The sequence below is a fragment of the Bufo gargarizans genome, chromosome 3 (genome assembly GCF_014858855.1).
Source record: "Bufo gargarizans isolate SCDJY-AF-19 chromosome 3, ASM1485885v1, whole genome shotgun sequence".
In the NCBI taxonomy this organism is placed as follows: Eukaryota; Metazoa; Chordata; class Amphibia; order Anura; family Bufonidae; genus Bufo; species Bufo gargarizans.
Genome location: NC_058082.1, coordinates 158,841,421 through 158,863,792, shown reverse-complemented (window position 1 = coordinate 158,863,792; position 22,372 = coordinate 158,841,421). Strand labels below are relative to the sequence as shown.

Here is a 22,372-nt window from a genome sequence, read left to right as displayed (position 1 = left end):
CTTATCAGACCCAATTGGCAAAGGTGAAGTGCGGTGACAAGGGGCGTCGTTCTCTTCTTCTCAGGATAGTGAGTGGAACGGTGTCATGGTCTTACCTTCTCACTGTTCTCCTTCGTTTGACATGTGCTGGCGGCCATCTTGGTTTCTGGGTTTCTTGTAGCCTCCCACCCTGCGGCTCCTCCTTCCCACTGGGAGGAGCTGGATGCCTAGCTCATATATATAGAAGGTCTGTGGCTTCAGTTCCTTGCTTGGTCCTCCTGTGTGCACATGCTTCAAAGACTGCTGCTGCTTCTGGTTCCTGATCCTGGCCTCGTCTGACTACCCCGTTGGTTCCTGTTCCTGGCTTCGTCTGACTACCCCGTTGGTTCCTGATCCTGGCTACGTCTGACTACCCTCCTGGTTCCTGACCTCCGTCTACGCAAGACCCTGCTTCGGTTTAGCCATCCGTTTGGACTTTAGCTACGGCTTGATTTTCAATAAAGCCTTCTTATTCCACCTATCTCTGTTGTATGTCTGGTTCATGGTTCCATGACATTAGGACCAAGCCATGAATTCTGACGGTACAGGGCCATCCTCGCTACCTACGCTGGTTGCCAGACTTGATCAGCAGGATCACCTGTTGGGTCGGTTCGCTGTGGCGTTACAAACCCTGCTTGAACGCACGGCTCATTTAGCTTCCGTTGCCGATGGGTCGATTGTCGCTCCTGGGCCCGCTCCTACTGCCGCTCCGGTTGTTGCGCCAGAGTCTACCCCGACACCTGTTGCTGCACCTGCGGTGTTTCGGGGTATGACCGGTTCTGCCCCCCTTCCACAGCGCTTTGGGGGAGAGCCAACTCAGTGCCGAGGTTTCCTTAACCAGGTGGCCATTTATTTCGAGTTGCTGCCACATGCCTTTCCTACTGAGAGATCAAAGGTGGGCTTCTTGATCTCGCTGCTCTCGGACAAGGTCTTGGCCTGGGCCAGCCCTTTATGGGAGAACAACAATCCGGTGGTTGCCGAGTTTTCCGGTTTTGTTGCTTCTCTTCGGAAGGTATTCGATGTGCCGGCTCGTGCTGCCTCTGCTGCGAAGCTCCTTATGTCCATCAGACAGGGTTCACGATCTGTAGCTGAATACGCCATTGAGTTTCGTACCCTGGCAGCAGAGGTGGGCTGGAATAATGAGGCTCTGGTCGCTGCTTTCTCTCATGGTCTCTCGGATGCCTTGAAGGATGAGATTGCAGCCAAGGACCTACCAGTGGAGCTCGAATCCCTTATTTCTTTCCTGATTTTGATTGACACCAGACTCAGGGAGAGACCTTCCTTTAAGGAGAGCCTGCGGAGGCCTTCTAACAGATTGGCGCCTACGTTTGCTGTCCCACCCGTGCCTCCCTCTCCTCCCACGCCTCCTGGGGATGACTGGTCTGGGGGTCAACCCATGCAGCTGGGGGTTGCTCGCCTGTCCGAGGGGGAGAGGGTACTCCGGAGACGCGAGGGCCGATGCATGTACTGTGGTCTCGGTGGGCATTTTCGGTTGGCATGCCCGAACCGTCCGGGAAACGCTCGCACCTGAGATCCTGTCGGGGGCAGATCTTGGGTGGAGTCTCCTCGTCCCCGGTTTCCCGTGTTGACAAACCACTGATTACGGTTGTCCTCTCCTGGGTCGGGGGCTCGGTGACGACCCAGGCGTTGGTGGACTCTGGTGCTGGTGGCTTGTTCATTGATAGTGTGTTCGCCGCCGCCAATTCCATTCCTCTGCAGCCTCGAGGTTCCCCACTGGCTCTTGAGGCGATAGACGGCAGACCCCTTCTGCCGCCACACGTGACTCAGGAGACCCTTCCAGTGGGGATGGCCATTGGTGCCGTTCACAGAGAGTCGGTCTGTCTCCAGGTTATTTCGTCTCCACACTACTCGGTGGTCTTGGGGTACCCCTGGCTCCAGAAGCATAATCCGACTTTCGATTGGAGATCGGCCGAGATCCTCTCGTGGTCACCGCAGTGTGGGGCTAGTTGCATCCATGGGCCTGTCAAGTTGCTGTGTACTTCCTCGGACTCTCTGTTGCCTCCTGAATACGAGGAGTACCGGGATGTATTCGATAAGGTGCGTGCGGTTGCCCTACCTCCGCACCGCCCATACGATTGTGCCATAGAGTTACAATCTGGTGCCGTTCCTCCTCGTGACAAAGTCTATCCACTGTCGGTAGCGGAGAATGAGGCCATGGAGGAGTACGTGAGGGAGGCGCTTTCACGCGGACACATTCGCAAATCCTCGTCCCCGGCAGGGGCTGGATTTTTCTTTGTGAAAAAGAAGGGCGGTGAGTTGAGGCCTTGCATCGACTACAGGGGTCTCAATCGCATCACGATCAAGAACGCTTACCCGATACCCTTGATTTCCGAGCTGTTCGATCGCCTCAAAGGGGCCACGGTCTTTACCAAACTCGACCTGAGGGCGGCATATAACCTGGTAAGGATCAAGGCGGGCGATGAGTGGAAGACCGCGTTTAACACCAGGACCGGTCATTATGAATCCTTGGTTATGCCCTTTGGGTTGTGCAATGCGCCCGCAGTCTTCCAGGAATTCATCAACGATGTTTTCCGTGACCTGTTGCAGCAGTGTGTGGTGGTCTATTTGGATGACATCTTGGTATATTCTGCATCCATGGAGGCCCACATTCTGGATGTCAGACGAGTGTTGCAACGCTTACGAGAGAACAAGCTGTTCGGTAAGCTTGAGAAATGCGAATTTCACCGATCCCAGGTAACCTTCTTAGGTTACATCATTTCCGCTGAGGGGTTCTCCATGGATCCTGAGAAGGTTTCGGCTGTCTTACAGTGGCCCCAGCCCAGTGGGCTTCGTGCCCTGCAGCGCTTTTTGGGCTTCGCCAATTATTATCGGAAGTTCATCAGGGACTTTTCCATGCTAGCCAAGCCTCTCACGGATCTGACCAGGAAGAGCAGTAATCCTCAGGTCTGGCCGCTCGAGGCCATCCGAGCTTTTGAGGCTCTAAAGTCCGCCTTTGTGTCGGCTCCGATTCTGACGCATCCCAACACTGGGTTGCGTTTTGTCCTCGAGGTGGACGCGTCTGAGACGGGAGTAGGCGCCCTCCTGTCTCAGCGTAGAACACCAGAGGGCCCTCTGCTTCCTTGTGGGTTTTACTCCCGGAAACTGTCTTCCGCGGAGTGCAACTATCAGATTGGTGACAGGGAGTTATTGGCCATCGTGCAGGCCCTTAAAGAATGGAGGCACTTGCTCGAGGGCTCGGTGGTTCCGGTTCTCATCCTGACGGACCACAAGAATCTGACCTACCTCTCTGAGGCCAAGAGATTGACACCACGTCAGGCCAGATGGGCTCTGTTCTTGTCACGTTTTAATTACGTGGTCTCCTACCTACCCGGCTCCAAGAACATCAGAGCGGATGCCTTATCACGGCAGTACTCCGAGCTGTCCGGGGAGGAGTCGATTCCGACTACGGTCATACCCCCGAATCAGATCCTGGCTGCTATTCGCACCAGCCTGACCTCTCCTCTGGGTGAGCAGATTTTGGCGGCTCAATCTGGTGCTCCCTCTGGGAGACCCAACGGCAGATGTTTTGTGCCTGAGGAGTTGCGCACTCGGTTGTTGCGAACCTACCATAACTCCAAGGCCGCGGGGCACCCTGGAAAGAATCAGCTGTCCTGGGCGGTTTCACGTCTGTTCTGGTGGCCTTCTCTACGTTCCGACATCGCCGCATATGTAGCGGCATGCTCCGTTTGTGCCCAGAGTAAGTCCCCTCGGCACCTTCCGTTGGGCCTTTTGCAACCCATAGCCACCGGGGAGCGTCCATGGTCACACCTGGGGATGGATTTCATTGTGGACCTTCCTGCATCCCGAGGCCATACGGTCATTCTCATGATTGTGGATCGGTTTTCCAAAATGTGCCACTGTGTTCCTCTCAAGAAGTTACCCTCTGCACAAGAGTTGGCCTCGATTTTTGCCAGGGAGGTCTTCCGGTTGCACGGTTTGCCCAAGGAGATTGTGTCGGATCGGGGGAGTCAGTTTGTGTCCAGGTTCTGGCGCGCCTTTTGCTCCCAGTTGGGGATTCATCTCTCTTTCTCCTCGGCCTACCACCCTCAGTCCAATGGGGCCGCAGAACGATCCAATCAGGCCTTGGAGCAATTCCTTCGTTGCTATGTCTCCGATCACCAAGACAATTGGGTTGACCTCCTGCCTTGGGCTGAGTTTGCCAGGAACACGGCGGTGAACTCTTCCTCTGGGACGTCTCCCTTCATGGCCAATTATGGGTTCCAACCTGCCGTGTTACCGGAGGTATTCTCTCCCCAGGATACTCCGGCTGTGGAGGATCACCTTTCCGTCCTACGTACTTCTTGGGTACAGATCCAGAGGTCCCTTGAGGTCTCTGCGCAACGCCAGAGACTCCAGGCTAATCGCAGACGAGCGCCCGCTCCTTCCTACCAGGTCGGAGACCGTGTATGGTTGTCCACCCGCAACCTCAACCTTCGAGTGCCCACTCCTAAGCTGGCGCCTCGCTTTGTTGGTCCCTTCCGAGTGCTTCACAGGGTAAACCCGGTAGCCTATGCCCTTGCGCTTCCTCCTGGCATGCGGATCTCCAACGTGTTTCATGTCTCCCTGTTGAAGCCATTGGTGTGTAATCGTTTCACTTCCTCGGTTCCTCGGCCCCGTCCGGTCCAAGTGGGCAATCGTGAGGAATATGAGGTGAGCAATATCCTGGACTCACGCCTGGTCCGCGGTCGGTTGCAGTTTTTGGTCCATTGGCGTGGTTATGGTCCAGAGGAGCGTTCCTGGGTTCCCTCCACAGATGTCCATGCTCCTGCGTTGCTCCGAGCCTTCCACGCACGCTTCCCTCTGAAACCGTTCCTTACTCCGCGGAGGAGGGGCCCTTGAGGGGGAGGTACTGTCATGGTCTTACCTTCTCACTGTTCTCCTTCGTTTGACATGTGCTGGCGGCCATCTTGGTTTCTGGGTTTCTTGTAGCCTCCCACCCTGCGGCTCCTCCTTCCCACTGGGAGGAGCTGGATGCCTAGCTCATATATATAGAAGGTCTGTGGCTTCAGTTCCTTGCTTGGTCCTCCTGTGTGCACATGCTTCAAAGACTGCTGCTGCTTCTGGTTCCTGATCCTGGCCTCGTCTGACTACCCCGTTGGTTCCTGTTCCTGGCTTCGTCTGACTACCCCGTTGGTTCCTGATCCTGGCTACGTCTGACTACCCTCCTGGTTCCTGACCTCCGTCTACGCAAGACCCTGCTTCGGTTTAGCCATCCGTTTGGACTTTAGCTACGGCTTGATTTTCAATAAAGCCTTCTTATTCCACCTATCTCTGTTGTACGTCTGGTTCATGGTTCCATGACAAACGGGGGCGCTGACCTGGCACAGCGAATGTTAAAAACCAGGATAGTCCATGACAATAAATAAGTCCATAATAAAATTAACCTCTCAGAGGCTTGCACATAGGAAGTCCATCTCTGGGCACATAGACGTGAATAAAAAAAAACCGGTTACTAAATACTGTCAGCAGCACATATATAAAATGACAATACAGGACTCTGACAATACCAGGGCCAAGTTATCCTGGCAAGTCCTGCTTACCCTTTAAAATAGTGCTGACATAAAAATGTCTTTTCAACCTGAAATGGGGGTAAAAAGGGAAAACAGTGCAAACTAAGGCACAACGGGGATTTTAGCAGCAGGCCGGATGTCCCAAACACAACATGGGCAGCGGGAAGCAGTGGTATACAGTGGCACCATTATTCGGTTAGAATGCCACCGGCCGTGTGTAACTGGCAGCAAGCTTGACCAGCTCTGCCAACCGGAGGGACAAAACGGCCATTATGGAGACAGACATGAAGAAAGGCCTACTCACAGCCGAGTGTCATACTCCTCCTCTGATGAAGAGTCGATGAACGGATCTTGCAGCAACTGTTCAGGCCTAGCCGGCCATATCTGGAAACCATCTCCTCTTACGATCTTTAACGGGGGAGGCTTGTCCTTCATTGCCTCCATCTCGGCATCCGTCCTGGGAAACGGGATACATTGCACGCATCCTGCGTACCCGAGGTCCTCTACCCAGTAAACTCTTTTACGTAGAGCCTCTATGTCAGCCTTGGTGCAGGTCATCGGGGCTACCGGAGGTCCGGTGACAGTGGCCTCTGGGGTAACGGTGGTAGCTGCTGCTTGACGTCGGGCCTCTGCACATTCTTCCGCCCGCTGGCAGCTGTCTAGCCGCTCTCTCTCCTCTTCTCTCCCTGGGTGCAGAGTCGTCGCTCGCTCCTCCCACACACTGGGCCGGTCCACCTCCATCTGAGGCCCGCCTCCCAGGCGTAACTCTTCAGGGAAGTCAGCCGCATCATCACTTCTCAAGGTGGGTGGCGCTCCAGGACAATCTCCTCCTCCTTCTTGGAGGGTTTGGGCGCCAAATATTCGCGCCTCTGTGCATCGTGATGGCGCAGTAAAAAGCCTCATGGCGTCGGCGGCCATTTTAGATGTCCTGATGCTGCAATTCAATGACAGCAAGCAGGTTGATGAAAAGTCCGATAAATCACAGTCCACAAATACGATTTTTTCTCTGGGGGTAGCGCAACACAGTACAGCGTCTCTGATTCCTCCCAGGCACAATTGTAATCCACAGATTTGGGAATAAAGGTTACAGTCTTTGCAATACGGTGGTGGAATAGTTAAAGCACACAGTTCACACTTCTCTGCACTTCAGAAGTATGCGGATCCTGTTCGTGACGCCAAAAAGAGCGATGCAGTGTCCCAGGGGGTCAGTAGTGTATGCTGGGCTTTGTAGTGCAGATTTACCCACTAACCTGGGATCCACTGTCGTCTTCAATTCTGGTCAGATACCGGAACAGGCGGGTATTTAATGTTCGTGACGCCAGTGTCAATTAAACGGTGACATGCCGTGTATAGTAATGTAGAAGAATGAAGCAACCACGGGTTAGCCAACCAAAACGGGAACTTTTTACTGAACGTCAGTGAGAATCATACATGGACGCAGTTGGAAGCGCAGTTCCAAGGAAGACAGTTGGTTTCTATTTGAATACAGCTGGTTCTTAGAAGTACAGAATGGCCGGTTTTAGCAATGTTCTTTACAGAGTGTTAATTACAGGAGATGCAGTACAGGCGGCTTGCACACTATTCCTGACTGGTCCTGAAACATGTGACTTATCCTCCAAGGTCCAATGCCCTCTATCTGGCGTATCCTTGAAGCTGTCCTTATCTAGTACCTCCTCTGTTATCTTGAGTACCTCTTGCTTTATCTGATCGGCCTCTGTAGTATTCTGTGTCCCGGCTGGTTACTTGCTTATGATGTTTCAGCTAGACGGATGATGACTCAGGAGGGGAACCTTTTCCTTGGATCCGGAACCCGGTTACAGGGCTTACTACCCTCTCCTAGTCGGCAGGCTTCAGGCCTGCTCTACTCTCACAGGCCCATAGCCTGGCTTTGACTCAGACACAGGATCATTTCTGACTCCTCTTCCCACTGTCTGACCTACTACTACTTCCTGACTGGGCCTTATATAACCTAGGGTTCCCTAGCTCCCTCTAGTGACTCAGAACTGGAATGACACCCTAGCCGGCCTGCACATGCACATTTCACAGTAACAGGAAGTACATAGCATGACATTAACAAGATATTTTATACCAACCTCCCCATAAATACAGGGGGAACGACAATACCCAAGTGACCCTTCTGTAGTGACGGGGTATTACTCTCCCGTACACTACACATACAATCAGGTCCATAAATATTGAGACATTGACACAATTCTAACATTTTTGGCTCTATACACCACCACAATGGATTTGAAATTAAACAAACAAGATGTGATTTACCTGCAGACTGTCAGCTTTAATTTGAGGGTATTTACATCCAAACCAGGTGAACGGTGTAGGAATTACAACAGTTTGCATATGTGCCTCCCACTTGTTAAGGAACCAAAAGTAATGGGACAGAATAATAATCATAAATCAAACTTTCACTTTTTAATACTTGGTTGCAAATCCTTTGCAGTCAATTACAGCCTGAAGTCTGGAACGCATAGACATCACCAGATGCTGGGTTTCATCCCTGGTGATGCTCTGCCAGGCCTCTACTGCAACTGTCTTCAGTTCCTGCTTGTTCTTGGGGCATTTTCCCTTCAGTTTTGTCTACAGCAAGTGAAATGCATGCTCAATCGGATTCAGGTCAGGTGATTGACTTGGCCATTGCATAACATTCTACTTCTTTCCCTTAAAAAACTCTTTGGTTGCTTTTGCGGTATGATTTGGGTCATTGTCTATCTGCACTGTGAAGCACTGTTAATGAGTTCTGAAGCATTTGGCTGAATATGAGCAGATAACATTGCCCGAAACACTTCAGAATTCATCCTGCTGCTTTTGTCAGCAGTCACATCATCAATAAATACAAGAGAACCAGTTCCATTGGCAGCCATACATGCTCACGCCATGACACTACCACCACCATGCTTCACTGATGAGGTGGTATGCTTAGGATCATGAGCAGTTCCTTTCCTTCTCCATACTCTTCTCTTCCCATCACTCTAGTACAAGTTGATCTTGGTCTCATCTGTCCATAAGATGTTGTTCCAGAACTGTGAAGGCTTTTTTAGATGATATTTGGCAAACTCTGATCTGGCCTTCCTGTTTTTGAGGCTCACCAATGGTTTACATCTTGTGGTGAACCCTCTGTATTCACTCTGGTGAAGTTTTCTCTTGATTGTTGACTTTCACACACATACACCTACCTCCTGGAGAGTGTTCTTGATCTGGCCAACTGTTGTGAAGAGTGTTTTCTTCACCAGGGAAAGAATTCTTCGGTCATCCACCACAGTTGTTTTCCGTGGTCTTCTGGGTCTTTTGGTGTTGTTGAGCTCACCAGGACGTAGTTTACAGAAACACCCCATATGTGGTCGTAAACTGCTGTACGGGCACACGGCAGGGCGCAGAAGGAAAGGAATGCCATACCGTTTTTGGAAGGCAGATTTTGCTGGACTGTTTTTTTTTTGACACAATGTCCCATTTGAAGCCCCCCTGATGCACCCCTAGAGTAGAAACTCCATAAAAGTGACCCCATCTAAGAAACTACACCCCTCAAGGTATTCAAAACTGATTTTACAAACTTTGTTTACCCTTTAGGTGTTGCACAAGATTTAATGGAAAATAGAGATACAATTTCAAAATTTCACTTTTTTGGCAGATTTTACATTTTAATATTTTTTTCCAGTTACAAAGCAAGGGTTAACAGCCAAACAAAACTCATTATTTATGGACCTGATTCTGTAGTTTACAGAAACACCCCATATGTGGTCGTAAACTGCTGTACGGGCACACGGCAGGGCGCAGAAGGAAAGGAATGCCATACGGTTTTTGGAAGGCATATTTTGCTGGACTGTTTTTTTTGACACAATGTCCCATTTGAAGCCCCCCCCCCTGATGCACCCCTAGAGTAGAAACTCCAAAAAAGTGACCCCATTTTAGAAACTACGGGATAGGGTGGCAGTTTTGTTGGTACTAGTTTAGGGTACATATGATTTTTGGTTGCTCTATATTACACTTTTTGTGCGGCAAGGTAACAAGAAATAGCCTTTTTGGCACATATTTTTTTGTTATTTACAACATTCATCTGACAGGTTAGATCATGTGGTAATTTTATAGAGCAGGTTGTCACGGACACGGCGATACCTAATATGTATACAATTTTTATTTATTTATGTAAGTTTTATACAATAACTTCATTTTTAAAACCAAAAAATTGTTTAGTGTCTCCATAGTCTAAGAGCCATAGTTTTTTCAGTTTTTGGGCGGTTATCTTAAGTAGGGTCTCATGTTTTGCAGGATGAAATGACGGTTTGATTGGCACTATTTTGGGGTGCATATGACTTTTTGATCGCTTGCTATTACACTTTTTGTGACGTAAGATGACAAAAAATTGCTTTTTTTACACCGTTTCTATTTTTATTTTTTACGGTGGTAAAATCATGTTTTAGTGTTTCCATAGTCTAAGAGCCATCGTTTTTTCAGTTTTGGGGCGATTATCTTGGGTAAGGTATGATCCTGTTGCCATGGGAACCTTCCCCGTCTGCCACAACTTCGCAGACGGGGAAGGGTAAGGACGGGGCTGTCGGGGGGCTCTCTCCCTCTCCATCGGGGGGCTGCAAAGGCACAGCAGCCCCCCGATCGGAGCGGGAGGGAGCTCCCTGAGCTGTTAACCTTTTTCATACAGCGGTCCGTACGGACCGCGGTATGGAAAGGGTTAAACGGCTGACATCGCATCACCGATGTCAGCCGTTTATACCAGGGTGTCAGCAATGTGCTGGCACCCTGGTATACCCACTAACCACCAACGATTATTCAAGGGGAGGCGGGCGGGGGATCGCGATCCCGCCTGCCGCACCGCCCGCAACCCTCCCCCTGCACCTCCCGCCGCCATAAAATCATTCAGGGGTGCAGGGGGGGTGAAACATATATATTTTGGGCATTATAAAGTTTCTGATCCCCGCGGTCAGGGACCGCGGTGATCAGAAACTGCAAAAAGCGCATCAAACCGCAGGTCTGAATTGACCTGCGGTTTGTTGCGATCGCCGACATGGGGGGGTAGCCTAGGTGCCTGCTCAATGATTTGAGCAGGCACCTTGTTCCGATCACCGCCGGCCGGGTGGCAGTGATCGGAACAACACATGACGTACCGGTACGTCATGTGTCCTTAAGTACCAGGACATCATAACGTACCGGTACGTCATGTGTCCTTAAGAGGTTAAGAATGTACCAAACAGTTGTTTTGGCCACGCCTAATGTTTTTGCTATCTCTCTGATGGGTTTGTTTTGTTTTTTCAGCCTAATGATGGCTTGCTTCACTGATAGTGACAGCTCTTTTGATCTCATCTTGAGAGTTGACAGCAACAGACTCCAAATGCAAATAGCACACTTGAAATGAACTCTGGACCTTTTATCTGCTCATTGTAATTGGGATAATGAGGGAATAACACACACCCGGCCATGGAACAGCTGAGAAGGCAATTGTCCCATTACTTTTGGTTCCTTAACAAGCGGGAGGCACATATGCAAACTGTTGTAATTCCTACACCGTTCACCTGATTTAGATGTAAATATCCTCAAATTACAGCTGACAGTCTGCAGTTAAAGCACATCTTGTTCGTTTCATTTCAAATCCATTGTGGTGGTGTATAGAGCCAAAAATGTTAGAATTGTGTCGATGTCCCAATATTTATGGACCTGACTGTATGTGTCTATTATTATATTCCCAATATTCCTGGTCATTGTAAAATTGCATTACATCTTGTGATGACAATGGAAATTGAACTACACCAATGATGCGTTTTCAACAGTTTTATTTCTTATTTTGTTCTATTTTATTTTATAAGGTCTAGGATAGACCGAAATGTTGGCCAATGGCTCCATGTTAAATTTATTTTGGATGAAATAAAGAAAATTTAATTTCACGTTTGAGGGCCGTGGTTCAAATTGATTTTGATGTTTATACCACAATTTTATTTTATTTCTTGCTGATATGCTCCAAATTTGATGACATTATGGTAATTATTTCCAAAGCTTCCCTTTATCGGCAATTGTGAGGTATGATTATGATAACATCGCATACAACCACTTTTTATTTGCTGAGACACGAATGGTAAGCGGATACCAAATTCCTTCATTTTCATGGAAACTTTCGGAAAAGCAATAGCAGTTGTCTCGGTAAAAAAAACACGTAGCTGGACCATTTTGCCACAGGGAATAAATGCTTAATAATGTAATAAATTAAATTTGCCATTTCCTTATAAGCACTCTTAGGCTACTTTCACACTAGCGTTAATATTTTCCGGTATTGAGATCCGTCATAGGGGCTCAATACCGGAAAAAAATGCTTCCGTTTTGTCCCCATTTATTGTCAATGGGGACAAAACGTAACTGAACAGAACCGAATGCTCCAAAATGCATTCCGTTCCGTTCAGTTGCGTTCCCAGATCGGAGAGGAAACCTCAACATGTTGTAGTTTACTTTCCGTCATGGGATGCGGAGCAAGATGGATCCGGCATGACCCCCAATGCAAGTCAATGGGGACGGATCTGTTTTCTCTGCCACAATTGAAGACAGATCCGTCCCCCACTGACTTTAAATGGAGTTCATGACGGATCCGTCTTGGCAATGTTAAAGATAATACAACCGGATCCGTTCATAACGGATGCAGATAGTTGTATTATCAGTAACGGAAGCGTTTTTGCTGAACCCTGCCGGCTCCAGCAAAAACGCTAGTGTAAAAGTAGCCTTTAGGTACACAAATCTGGTTTGTAAAAAAAACATAAAAGCTGCATCATGAAATCATTTCTTACCTGTATGGATTGTATAAAGCAAGCCTATGGCACAGTATAGGAGGGAGTCCAATGCCCAAGGGCAGCAGCTTGTCTGCAGAAACTAATAATAATGTGATGATATGTCTGCGAGGAATCCACACTGTTTGCATTGACGGGATTCTGCATTATGACCTTTTTTATAAGATTGCCTGAATATGCTGGACTTGCATTGCATTTTGCTCCAGTACTGCATGCCTACTCTTGTCATTGAGCTAAACGGTCATTTCTGAATATGAATCGAGTATAAGAGTAATATTTCTTTTCATGATAAATAAAAAAATTTCAGTCCAGGTTCGAGGTATACATAGGTACCTTGATAACTTGAATGCTACATTTAAAAATAGTTACCTTACATAGAGCTGCATACAGCCAGATCTGTCCAATCTTCAAAATGTATTTCTGTCTATAACTTTGTACTACTAAATATAACATGCAATGTATGAAACAGGCATCGTATAAAATGCCGGCTACATGCACAGTGAAAAAAATTTCCGTTAAAAACGGACACACTGTCAGCCATTTTGTATCAGTGTGTGCATTTTGTCCGTTTTGCATTAATTTTTCACGTCCATTAAAAAGGGACATGAAAAATGGATGAATTTGATGGGCAGTTATTTCTAGACCCACCCTTCTGAGAACACCCACAGGATGGTAGGCCCCCAGCTAAAATAATTTCCCCGATAGTGTAGGATTCTTTATTTATTTTTGCTGCCCCAGCTTTAATAATGCCTCCATGTAGGCCCCCAGCTAAAATAATGTCCCCCATAGTGTAGAAATTTTTTATTTTTTTTGCTGCCCCTAGCTTTAATAATGTCCACCATGTAGGCCCCCAGCTAAAATAATGTCCTCCATAGTGTATGAATTTTTTTTTTTACCGCCCCCAGCTTTAATAATGCTCCCAATGTAGGGCCCCATCTTAAATAATGTCCCCCGTAGTGTAGGATTTTTTTTTTACCGACCCTCAGCTTTAATAATGCCCCCAATGTAGGGCCCCATCTTAAATAATTTCCCCCATGGTTTAATTAAGGCCCCCATAGTGGCCCATTATATAAAAAAAAAAAACTCACCTTATCCACTTTCTTGCGCTGCAGCAGTCTATTCTCTCTTTACTGAATAGGACCTGCCGAAAGACCTGTGATGTGCGCGATGACGTCACTGAGCGCTCCCACGTGGTTACGTCCCCATGCATATCGCAGGTCCTTCGGCAGGCCCTGCTCAATGAAGAGAGAAGAGACTGCCGCAGCGCGAGCAAGTGGATGAGGTGAGTTTTTTTTAACGCCTAAATGGCCATATAGATAAAGTGTACCCGTTTTTAACGGCCGTTAGACAGGTGCACTCCTGTCAATCGGCCGTTAAAAATGGTCCAATTGATTTCAATGGGGTCCGTCTGGCCGTGGAAACTGCCAAAAATAGGACATGTCCTATTTTTGGATGGACGCTATTCACATGGCCGTTAAAAGAACAGCCATGTGAATAGCCCCATAGACTTTCATTGGTGCGAAAAATGGCTGTGTGACGTCCGTTAGCTGTGTGACGTCCGTTACTTAAACGGCTGTCACACAGTCATTATTTACTGTCATGTGCATGAGGCCTAAAGTAATCAGGCAAAGTATGAAACTCTTAATATTTCACACAGCTCCTAGGCATTTTATGTAATGCCTAAATACTCTCTTGCAGAGGTCGTCGTTGGCAAAACTGGCAAAGGATAAAATACTACCTTCCAGATGTTGTCGCACAGTGACAGCGCCATAAAATCACCCCCATACAGCAACAGCAATATAACACAAGTCAGGACAAAAACTGGTCTCTTTTTCAGTATAAAAGTTCTGTTCTTCCACCTTTTTATTACAATAAGTGTAATTTCTTCTATGCAAGAACAAGCGCCAAACTATGAAGTTCTCTTGTTTGAGAAAGACATTAAGTGCAATTCAAAATACCATTATAGCCTTATTTGTTGCAACAAATGAAGACAATATTGGTCTATTTCTCTTGTTTTTCATTAAAAAAGTTTTGTTCTTCAGCTATTCTATAATGTGTAGTTTATTGAGAACATTTTGTTACGACAAGGAGCCCAAAGATTAGAACCTAACCCGCTTTCCCTACCTACTTGCAGTACAAGCCCTAGATAGTTAGACAGCAACTGGTCGATGGTCCCTAAGGTATTTAAGAGCAGAGACAGACAAACAACAAAGACAGACACAAATGGGATAGAACCAGACAAGCTATGAAGTACCAAACAAGAGTCAGAGAGTGGTCAGAAGACAAGCTGAGATCAGAACTAGACAGACAACGCAGTACCAAATGAGAGACAGAAAATGGTCAGAAGACCAGCCGGGGTCAGAGGAATAAGCAATCTAATAAGCAGGTAACAAGTAACCAGGAACACAGCTAGTGAGTCAGAGACTATGACTGGCATTGGCGTATGGCCAGGAAGGGGTTAAAATAGAGCATCAAGTCCCAGGACCAGAACTTGATAGGTCATGACTCTGCCCTCCATTAGTCAGAACACTAGCAAACAGGAATAGTGCAGCTGAGCAATCAGCCCACTGCTAATCTCCTCCAGCATACACCGTGGGGAGACACATAGCATTGCTCAGGATGCTGTCGCTTCACCAGGGAATGTGGCTTAGCAGTGCGCCTCTCCCGACACAGCTGTGCCAAGGCTGAGGATCACTCTGCTGGAGCCCGGACAGGTAAATATATTACACATTTGCATTTCTTCTGTGCAAGAAAAAATGCCAAACTAAGAAGCGCTCTTGTGTGAGAAAGACCATTAAGTATACCGTAATTCAAAATGCCCTTCTAGTCTTCCTTGTTGCAACAAGTGAAGACAATACTGGTTTCAAGTGTAGTTTATTTTGCATTTCATTCTTTCATGCTCATATCAATAATAGCTTAACAAATAATACTTGTTAACATTTCATACTTTGCCTAAAGAGTACTCGTCATTCTATATATTGCCTAGGCCAGTGATGGCTAGCCTTGGCACTCCAGCTGTGGTAAAACTACAACTTCCAAGATGCCCCCCTTGCTTGGCTGCTCTCAGAACTCTATAGAAATAAATGGAGCATGCTGGGAGTCGTAGTTTCACCACAGCTGGAGTGCCAAGGTTAGCCATCACTGGCCTAGACATTATGCCTTGGCAAAGTATATAAATGAATGAAATAACACAGACATTTCATACTGCCCGGGAATTTTATACAATGCCTGCATTTAATACATTGTGTGTAACATATAGTATACACACACACAATGTAACCCCCAATTTGGGTAACTGACAACACACTTGTTACCCCTTGGCCGTTAGTAATCTATGCATGGAAAGGCTTGTGTTTAATTCTAATTTAAAGGGCTTCTGTCACCCCACTAAACCTTTTTTTTTTGCTTACTTATAATCCCTACACTGCGATTTATGGCTACATGATCAAATTAATCATTTTGGTCCTGTAGATTTAGTTTAAAACAAGCTTTTAAAATATGCTAATTACCTTGCTACCAGCAAGTAGGGAGGCTACTTGCTGGTAGCAGCCGCATCCTCCGATCGCAAAGACGCCCCCTCCACATTGTGATTGACAGGGCCAGGGAACGGGATCGTTCCCTGCTGGCCCTGCCTGTTTGCATTTAAAATCTTGCGCCTGCGCCGCGGCCGTACCTGTCTTCAATTGGCGCAGGCGCACTGAGAGGCGGCCGCTCCATCCTCAATGCGCCGGGTGTAGATGTGACGTCATCGGCGCAGGCGCATTGAGGATAGAGCGGCCGAGCGAGCGCCTCTCCAAAATGATTAATTTGATCATGTAGCCATAAATCGCAGTGTAGGGATTATAAGTAAGCAAAAAAATATATATAGGTTTAGTGGGGTGACAGAAGCCCTTTAATAGCAATGTGATAGCTCAGGGTTATTGGTTTTTAATAAAAAGTGACCTCTGGGTTGGAATTATTAATACATTTAATTTTTATTGGTATAAACTGTTTTTGTTCTTCTCTGGTTGGGATGCATCTTCTCTATATGGTTCATTAACAGTCTGTTTCCTTCCTTATTTGCGTATAATTTCTGCAATCAAAAGCCAATGTGCACTTCCAACATACAGCTGAACTTCTAAGCCTTCTGATCCAGTCTGGATCTAATGTCACAAGCAGGGTAAGTCTACACATTTAGGCCTATTGAAGTCTATGGAGAGTGTTTGAAAACATCTGAAGGTAAAAAAAACTAGCATAAAGAAACGAAGACACATATGTCTTACCACTAGAACGTGCTAAACACTAGTGCAAATGCAGATCTAACATGATCTATAAACACTGGTGTGTTGCATATCCATGTTCTTCATAGAAGGGAAAATGCTTATATTAAATTGCTATTAGGTTGGCTTCACATTGCCATGATTTGGCTGCAACACCTGCAGCAACCAGACCACTTGTCACGGAAGGTGTACAGGAAACTAGAAGACACAAAATGAAGATCCGACTGACTGGATCCAAAACTAAGGAACAAAAGGGAGAGCCCTGCATCAGACCTGGCTCTCTCCCTAACTGCTCAGCCTATGCGAAAATCCCAATGGTAGATGATCGCATATCCTCGTACCTCGACTGTATAACACCTGAACACCCTATAATAGTGAGGGGACATGACCACCGGCTCCCTACACTTGATACAGAGGGAGTCAGGGTCACCTGGGATCCAGCAAACAGGAAAACACATATGAATGAACAAAACTTATCTGTAGAAGACTCAGAAGTAGGATCAGCATGCACACACTCCAGGAAGTAATATAAACCGCAAAGTGATGCAGTATGGGGAGGGATTTTAAGGGATGCAATCAGTGCAACTACATGACAGCTGAGAGAGGCTAACGAGATGAGAAAATGAAAGCAAAACAAAAGGAACCTCAAGGAGGAGGTTCTGAAGGACGTCTGTCAGAGCTTCTCAGATGTCTGGTGGTGACAGTACCCCTCCTTCTACGAGTGGACTCCGGACACTCAGAGCCCACCTTCTCAGGATGGGACCTATGGAAAGCCCTGATGAGACGAGTGGCCTTAATGTCCGTCACTGGGACCCACATCCTCTCCTCAGGACCATAACCCTCCCAATGAACGAGGTACTGGAGAGAACCGCGGACAACACGAGAATCCACAATCCTAGAGACCTGAAATTCAAGATTACCATCAACCATAATTGGAGGAGGAGGCAAAGACGAGGGTACAATGGGTTGGACATAAGGTTTTAATAAGGACTTATGAAAAACATTATGGATCTTCCAAGTCTGAGGAAGATCAAGACGTTAGGCAACAGGATTGATGACGGACAAGATTTTGTAAGGCCCAATAAACTTAGGACCCAACTTCCAGGAGTGAACCTTCAATTTGATATTCTTAGTGGACAACCACACCAGATCACCAACATTCAGGTCCGGACCAGGCACACGTCTCTTATCCGCCACACGCTTATATCTCTCACTCATGCTCTTTAGATTATCCTGAATCTTTTGCCAAATAGATGACAAAGACGAGGAGAATCTGTCCTCATCAGGTAAACCAGAAGACCCCTCTACAGAGAATGTCCCAAACTGCGGATGAAACCCATATGCACCAAAAAATGGTGACTTATCAGAGGACTCCTGACGACGGTTATTTAAAGCAAACTCAGCAAGGGACAAAAAAGAACACCAATCCTCCTGATTCTCCGCCACAAAACAGCGCAGATATGTCTCCAGATTCTGATTGACGCGCTCTGTCAAGCCAGGAAAAGGGATGAAATGCACCATTTTGCTAAAACGGTCCACCACCACCAGAATCACAGTCTTCCCCGAGGAACGAGGCAGGTCCGTAATGAAGTCCATGGACAGATGTGTCCAAGGACGGGAAGGAATGGGTAACGGAAGGAGAGGACCTGATGGCCGTGAATGAGAGACTTTGGCACGAGCGCAGGTCTCGCAGGCTGCCACAAAACCCTCAACCGACTTACGAAGCGCCGGCCACCAGAATCTCAGAGCGATGAGATCCACTGTGGCTCTTGCCCCCAGATGCCCAGCAAGGACAGTATCGTGGTGTTCCTTAAAAATCTTGTGTCTTAAAGCGAGAGGCACAAACAACCTCCCAGGAGGACAAAGATCAGGAGCCTCTGACTGGGCTACCTGAACCTCTGCCTCCAATTCAGGATAAAGAGCAGAGACCACCACACCTTCAGCCAAAATGGGACCCGGGTCTTCAAAATTCCCACCTCCCAGAAAACAACGTGACAGGGCATCCGCCTTCACATTCTTAACCCCAGGGCGGAACGTGACAACAAAATTAAACCTTGAAAAGAACAAAGACCATCTGGCCTGTCTCGGGTTCAGACGCTTGGCTGACTCCAAGTAGGCCAGATTCTTATGGTCAGTAAACACGGTAATAGGGTGTCTGTCTCCCTCTAGCCAATGGCGCCATTCCTCAAAAGTCAACATGATGGCCAACAACTCCCTATCTCCCACATCGTAATTTCTCTCTGCGGAGGAGAGTTTCTTCGAGAAAAAGGCACACGGTCGCCATTTGGCAGGAGAGGGACCCTGAGACAAGACCGCACCCACACCCACCTCAGAAGCATCAACCTCAACTATGAAGGGTAGAGAAATATCAGGTTGTACCAAGATGGGAGCGGAAGCAAAACTCTCCTTGATATTAGAAAAGGCCTTACGCGCCTCTACCGACCAGGATGAAAAATCTACCCCCTTTCTAGTCATATCAGTGAGTGGTTTAACAATAGAAGAATAATTCAAAATAAACTTCCTGTAATAATTGGCAAAACCCAAAAAACGCATCAGCGCCTTCTGATTCTCAGGAAGCTCCCACTCAAGCACAGCGCGGACCTTCTCGGGGTCCATGCGAAAACCAGAAGTGGAGAGAAGAAACCCCAGAAATTGAATTTCTGGAACCGCAAACACACATTTTTCCAGTTTAGCGTACAATTTATTGACTGGATCCAAAACTAAGGAACAAAAGGGAAAGCCCTGCATCAGACCTGGCTCTCTCCCTAACTGCTCAGCCTATGCGAAAATCCCAACGGCAGATGATCGCATATCCTCGTACCTCGACTGTATAACACCTAAACACCCTATAATAGTGAGAGGACACGACCACCGGCTCCCTACACTTGATACGGAGGGAGTCAGGGTCACCTGGGATCCAGCAAACTGGAAAACACAAATGAACGAACAAAACTTATCTGTAGAAGACTCAGAAGTAGGATCAGCATGCACACACTCCAGGAAGTAATATAAACCGCAAAGTGATGCAGTATGGGGAGGGATTTAAAGGGATGCAATCAGTGCAACTACATGACAGCTGAGAGAGGCTAACTAAATGAGAAAATGAAAGCAAAACAAAAGGAAACTCAAGGAGGAGGTTCTAAAGGACGTCTGTCAGAGCTTCTCAGATGTCTGGTGGTGACACCACTATGGAAATCTAAAGGTGGTCATACACATTACAAAGAAGTTGGTTGATGGTTGAACATCGAGTTTAGCAAACAAACATTTGGTGATTGTTTCACAGACACGGCCATACACATTTAGCCCTTGTTGGCCTTTAGTTGTTTAAACTGGTCCTACATGTTCAATGAAATTGGGACAATGGACCAAAGACCTTTCTGGAAACATTATTTCAAAGAAAGATCTTTCATCCAACTATTGCACAAAAATACTGAACATAGTTGGCTTCTTTTCAGAAGATAATGGTCTACCATTGGTTGGCTAAAACAATCGTTCTTTGCTCATTTTCAACCGACAAACATTTGTTTTGGTTGAAATCATCCATTTTGTTCAACTTTAGATGAATGTGTATGACCACCTTAAGATGGGTTCAGTAGAACCAAAGATTGGCTGCCACTGTATTACAGCCATTTTTAGACTGGACTTCCTTGGGCCCACCAGAGAAGATGATCTTGAGGGGCTCCCTTATCTATACAAATAATGTTATGTCCACTTTTACTTGCACGACCATATTTTCAGTCCGCATCTGATCTACATTTTTTGCGGATTGAATCTGGACCCATTTATTTCTACACAATGCCATGCCACAAATTATACAACATGTTCTATTCTTATATAGTGGAAAAACCGGCACTCTACATCTATCAATAATGCTAAGGAGGCAGTATGTGGGATAGTAAGATATGTATTTATTTTTGTAAGGGTACGTTTTAGGAGTGGGAAATAAAGAGGTAGAGGTTCTAAAAATGTGGAGGTCCAAAGGATGAGGTTCTCATAAATAAAAATAACAATAAGAATGATGTTTTGCCATATACAGCGTTGCAGATACACAATACCAGAGATATGTCAAAAAATATACCAAAAAATAACAGGAGTAGCAAAAATAGCAAATATATGCAGAGTGGAGGTGTGGCACTGCAGTAATTATTTAATAGCGGTTTTCACCTTCCGTGGGTACAGTGAGTAGTTGTGTCCATTTGTATGTAGTCCATAAAAATTGTCTGTCTATACCTCCGGTCTTGGTCACATAGGAGGTATATAATATATGGGTAGAGCGGTGAGAAAATAAAAAGGATAAAAATATATATAAAATACAAAAATGTAAAAATATAAAAATATATGTAGTAGGTCAGTCGGGTGCTGTACTTAGTGTGGCGTCCCACACATTAAGGGAACTGCACCCTGACTGTTTACCTTTCTTTGCGAGGTGTCCTGGTTGTTGGAGCAGCCTTGCTGCGCTCTGCAGTGTTTGTTTTCCCGGTCTTCTCGGCGTGCCACGTGGTCAGCACCTACACATTGTACTGACCAGGTGAGCCACCAATAACCTACCTTCTCTCCTTAAATGTTCTATTCTTGTCCGCTTTGTGTACAAGAAAAGTCATTTCTACAATGGGGCAGTGTGTGGCCTGCTGAGGAGCACTGGAGACCAGGACCTGTTCCCGCTCGCTACGCCCCTGCCATTCACTACAATGGACTACAGAACTATGTGTCTCCTCATTTGCTCTGCTGTTTTTGTAACTCCCATTGGAGTGAATGGAAGATACAGTACACTAACAGCATAGCAGAACAAGCTACTTACAACACACAGCAGATCTCATCAATAGAGTTTAAAGGGAACCTGTCGCCTCCAAAAACCATCCCAAGCCGCCAACAGTACCTGACAGTAGCGAGCAGCGTGTTTCCGACGATAATTTTCTTCCTGAAGGCCGATGCGGCTAAAGCTCAGAAAACATTATTTTATCCCCTGGCAGGCACGCTTCTCTAGTCATGCTTGAAGTCATGGAGGCAGTGGCCTCCTTGCTTCAAGTCAAGATAACCATTCCCCCTTCCCTGCCCCTTCGCTGTGACTGACAGCCGGCAGTTTGGCTGGCTTTGCCGAACTCTCTGCATAAGCGCTGTAAGTCACAGTGAAGGGGCAGGGAAGGGGGTTATCTTGACTTGAAGCCATGGGCGTCTGCAGGGCATCCTGGGGCCCTGGAAATCTGTGAACTAAGTTCTGCCTCTGCTCTGCAGCTGCTACACTGCGCAGCGCCGCAGAGTGAGGAGCGGTATCTATCAGGAGCATGCACGCGCCCTGATGAATCACCAGGGCCGGGCGCGCACGGCAGTACGAAGCTCCGCCCACCTTCCGGGCGGGAAAGACATTGCGCAGCCGGAGCAAGAAGAAGAGCCGCCCGCAGTGTGCCGGCCGCTTCAGGACTCCACAACCACAGGCAGCCTGAATGAATGAGCGAGAGCGACACTAACACAGTGAGTAACAGTCAGTGTCACAGACCAGTCAGTGTGACAGTACTCCCTCAGTGTTAGCTGTGGGGTGACCAGGCGGTATATGAAGGGGCAATACTGCCTGGTATTATATGGACAGCAGATATGGCATCCTCTGGGCAGTACTGTCTATGGTCAATTCATCCTTCACAAGCACCCTGACTGCCACCTGCTTGGCTATCAGTGAGTGACAGTCACAGTGTGACTACTGAGTCACTCCCTGACCCTGAGGTGTGGGGTGAGTCACTGATAGCCAAGCAGCAGGCAGTGAAGTGCAATGAGAGCC

At 47.2% G+C, this 22,372-nt stretch overlaps 1 protein-coding gene across 1 annotated transcript in view; it reads left to right on the top strand.

Annotated features, from left to right (window-relative positions):
- LOC122932239 (inactive dipeptidyl peptidase 10-like) overlaps positions 1–22,372 on the top strand; it is a 176,034-nt gene that overhangs the window by 148,158 nt on the left and 5,504 nt on the right. The window contains exon 24 of the mRNA XM_044286533.1: positions 16,429–16,502. Within this exon, the coding sequence (XP_044142468.1) occupies positions 16,429–16,502 (74 nt within the window). The remainder of the gene's footprint in view (positions 1–16,428; positions 16,503–22,372) is intronic.